Source organism: Corvus moneduloides, chromosome 1 (assembly GCF_009650955.1).
Source record: "Corvus moneduloides isolate bCorMon1 chromosome 1, bCorMon1.pri, whole genome shotgun sequence".
Lineage (NCBI taxonomy): Eukaryota > Metazoa > Chordata > Aves > Passeriformes > Corvidae > Corvus > Corvus moneduloides.
In genome coordinates this window covers 25,885,534-25,886,780 of record NC_045476.1, presented here as the reverse complement: position 1 = coordinate 25,886,780, position 1,247 = coordinate 25,885,534, and the positions used below count along the sequence as shown (strand labels likewise).

Below are 1,247 nucleotides of genomic sequence, written 5' to 3'. Positions count from 1 at the left end.
AATTCCCTGTTGAAATAAAAAAGAAGGAAAAAAGTTGTTTTTCTCAGTAGTGAGCTCTCTTCTTACAAGGGTGGGTTTTGAAGGCAGTTTTTCTGGGTTTGGTGGGGGGAGACGTGTGGTTGGTTTTTTCCCTTCTGTTTAAGAGTTAACCAAAAGGAAATGGCTCATGCATCATTATTTAACACACTTGTAGCTGGCACAACCTCATTGGATAGTTTTCTGCCTCTCATATCTGCTTCACCCCCTCTTGAGGCTGGCCCTGACCCCGTCCCTGTAAGGAAGCCCTAAGTAGAGCAGTGATGATGTGGTTGCTGAGCACTTTCTTCCTGACAACTGTTTTTTCTTGTACATACCCTGCTCATCCTGCTGCCTGCATATTCACCAGTGGAAAAGGGGATGCTCTCTTATCTCAACTTCTCTATTTTTTCTCTTTTATTGCTACAGGTGGCTCTGCACAAGACTTGCAGCAAACCCCTGTATCTATCACCAAGCCAGAAGGCAAAACAGTGCTAATCAACTGCCATGTCTCCAGTCCTGATTTTAGCACCGTTTTTATTCACTGGTACCAAAAGAAGGTCAATGAAGCTCCCAAGCGTGTTGCCTACATGTCCTCCAGGTTTTTCCTTGAAAACCAGTCTGATGAGGGGAAGTTCACTGTTGAGAAGGATCCCAGCAAATCTGTCTGCACCCTGACATTGAGCAAAGTAACTCTGCAAGACTCTGCCACCTACTACTGCGCTAAGTGGGATGCACAGTAGTAGAAAGCCACAGGGGACCTGCACAAAGACATGTTCTACTTTCCAGATAAGAGCCTGAAGTGTTTGACAACAAACAGGAACATTGCCACCCTACTTTTCCCAACAGGTTTGAATCAGGTTGCACAGACAGCCAGATACCAAAAATGCTGCTGAGCTTTGCAGATGCACACTACAGACAGTACCAGCAGAGCTGTTATTTCAGTTTGCCAACAAAAAGGGCATTTTATTGGGTCAGGATGGATTGCCTCTGAGGGGGTTTATAGGATGACAGGTTTGGCTAAAAGCAGGCTCCTGCTAAAAGCAGGAAAAGTCTTTCTATCCCCACTACCCTTCAAGCTATATCATAGGAATGAAACCTCAGTTCTGTCATTTGAATAGAAGATTATAAGTGAATATATAAGTGAATAGAAGGGTATAAGTGAAAATAAACTTGAAGCACCAGTCAAGACTGCAGATGCAATATACCCATTTTATACTTCTCTGTCAGTA

At 43.7% G+C, this 1,247-nt stretch overlaps 1 gene segment (V, D, J or C); it reads left to right on the top strand.

The window, feature by feature from the left end:
* The first annotated feature begins 272 nt into the window (after positions 1-272).
* Positions 273-758, top strand: LOC116436068. The segment is given in 2 exon segments: positions 273-345; positions 445-758. Coding segments are annotated over 2 exon segments (360 nt in total).
* Positions 759-1,247: the final 489 nt, after the last annotated feature.